At 41.5% G+C, this 1,202-nt stretch overlaps 1 protein-coding gene across 1 annotated transcript in view; it reads left to right on the top strand.

The window, feature by feature from the left end:
* Positions 1-1,202, top strand: part of LOC101863492 (protein ABHD14B) — a 31,045-nt gene that overhangs the window by 24,064 nt on the left and 5,779 nt on the right. The window contains exon 3 of the mRNA XM_005092759.3: positions 975-1,113. Coding sequence (XP_005092816.1) covers positions 975-1,113 — 139 coding nt within the window. The remainder of the gene's footprint in view (positions 1-974; positions 1,114-1,202) is intronic.

Below are 1,202 nucleotides of genomic sequence, written 5' to 3'. Positions count from 1 at the left end.
CCCCCCCCACACCCTAAATAACCTAAAAGGGCGTTTGAAAAGTGCAAATTGCACTGAAAATCCTTTTTAAAAACCCTGTTTTGTCTGTTTTTCTCAAAATCTACTTTTTGACATATGTAACCTCCTTGGTGCAAGGAGTTTGCAAAAAACTACTGAAGCTAGAAGCTTCAAATTTGGCGTACAGGTGCTTTAAGATCTATCCTGGGGATTTATGTGAGGAGATTGTGAAATATTGGTAAATGTAACTTATGGAAATATTCAATTTTTTTGGGTAAATTGTGCCCCAAAATTTCGTCAACTGACTCTCGGGGGTCCACTGACTTTGGGCTCACTTTTTCAGTTTTAAAGATCGGTCAAAGTCCTCACATGGATCCCCAGTCCATATAGGTTTGTACTTGTGTTCCAAATTTTGGCTGATAATTCAATATTTACTCTGAAAATTTTCTGCACTAAGAAACTTGTTTGAAAATCCAAGATAGCCGCCGCAGAGACCCATTTTTCAGAAAAAATCAGAACATTTTTCTGGGAGTGTACGTGTCCCCCTCTTAACTCAAACAGTATCCCCAGGGCGGTGCTACTAACCGAAGTGTCTTTAGGCCAGCATTAACATCTCGAGTTCTTATCTATCTTATGCACAGTAGAATTGTAATTGTAAATAGGCTGATTCATCAATGTCATGCTCTTAACTCTGCCTGAACTGCTGCTTTTTCTTTCCTAATCCTTACTATAGTCTTTTTTCCTCTATAAATCTATATCATACACCTTTTCCTTTTCCTCTGCGACGAAGTGGGTGGTTGGTGGGGGCTCTAGTGTGGTTCGATTCATCTTTCCTATAAAGAATGTATCGTCCTTATCTCTCCTCCTTCTTTTTTGGTGTATTTTACTCTCTTGCAACGCATCTATTCTTCTGCACTTATATGACCATATTGTGTTGCAAGTGCCGTAAAACTCTTACGAAACTTCCTCCATGACAGCGACCAGGGTAAAGGTTCCAACATGAACAACCGAGCTATCATCGTGGGACAGCTGGACCCCCCTCCAGAGTTGACAGAGGAGACAAAGGCCTCGCTGAAGCTCGAGTCCAAGGAGGTGGAGGTTGACCTCAGGGGCAAGGTCTGTGGGTTAAAAAAAAAGACCATGTATTATATACACTAGTAGTACAATGTACACACACGCACCGATTGGCGGGCACACATACACGC

The sequence above is a fragment of the Aplysia californica genome, unplaced genomic scaffold (genome assembly GCF_000002075.1).
Source record: "Aplysia californica isolate F4 #8 unplaced genomic scaffold, AplCal3.0 scaffold00052, whole genome shotgun sequence".
Taxonomy (NCBI): domain Eukaryota; kingdom Metazoa; phylum Mollusca; class Gastropoda; order Aplysiida; family Aplysiidae; genus Aplysia; species Aplysia californica.
Note: the sequence above shows the minus strand (reverse complement) of the source record. Positions and strands in the feature narration are given on the sequence as shown.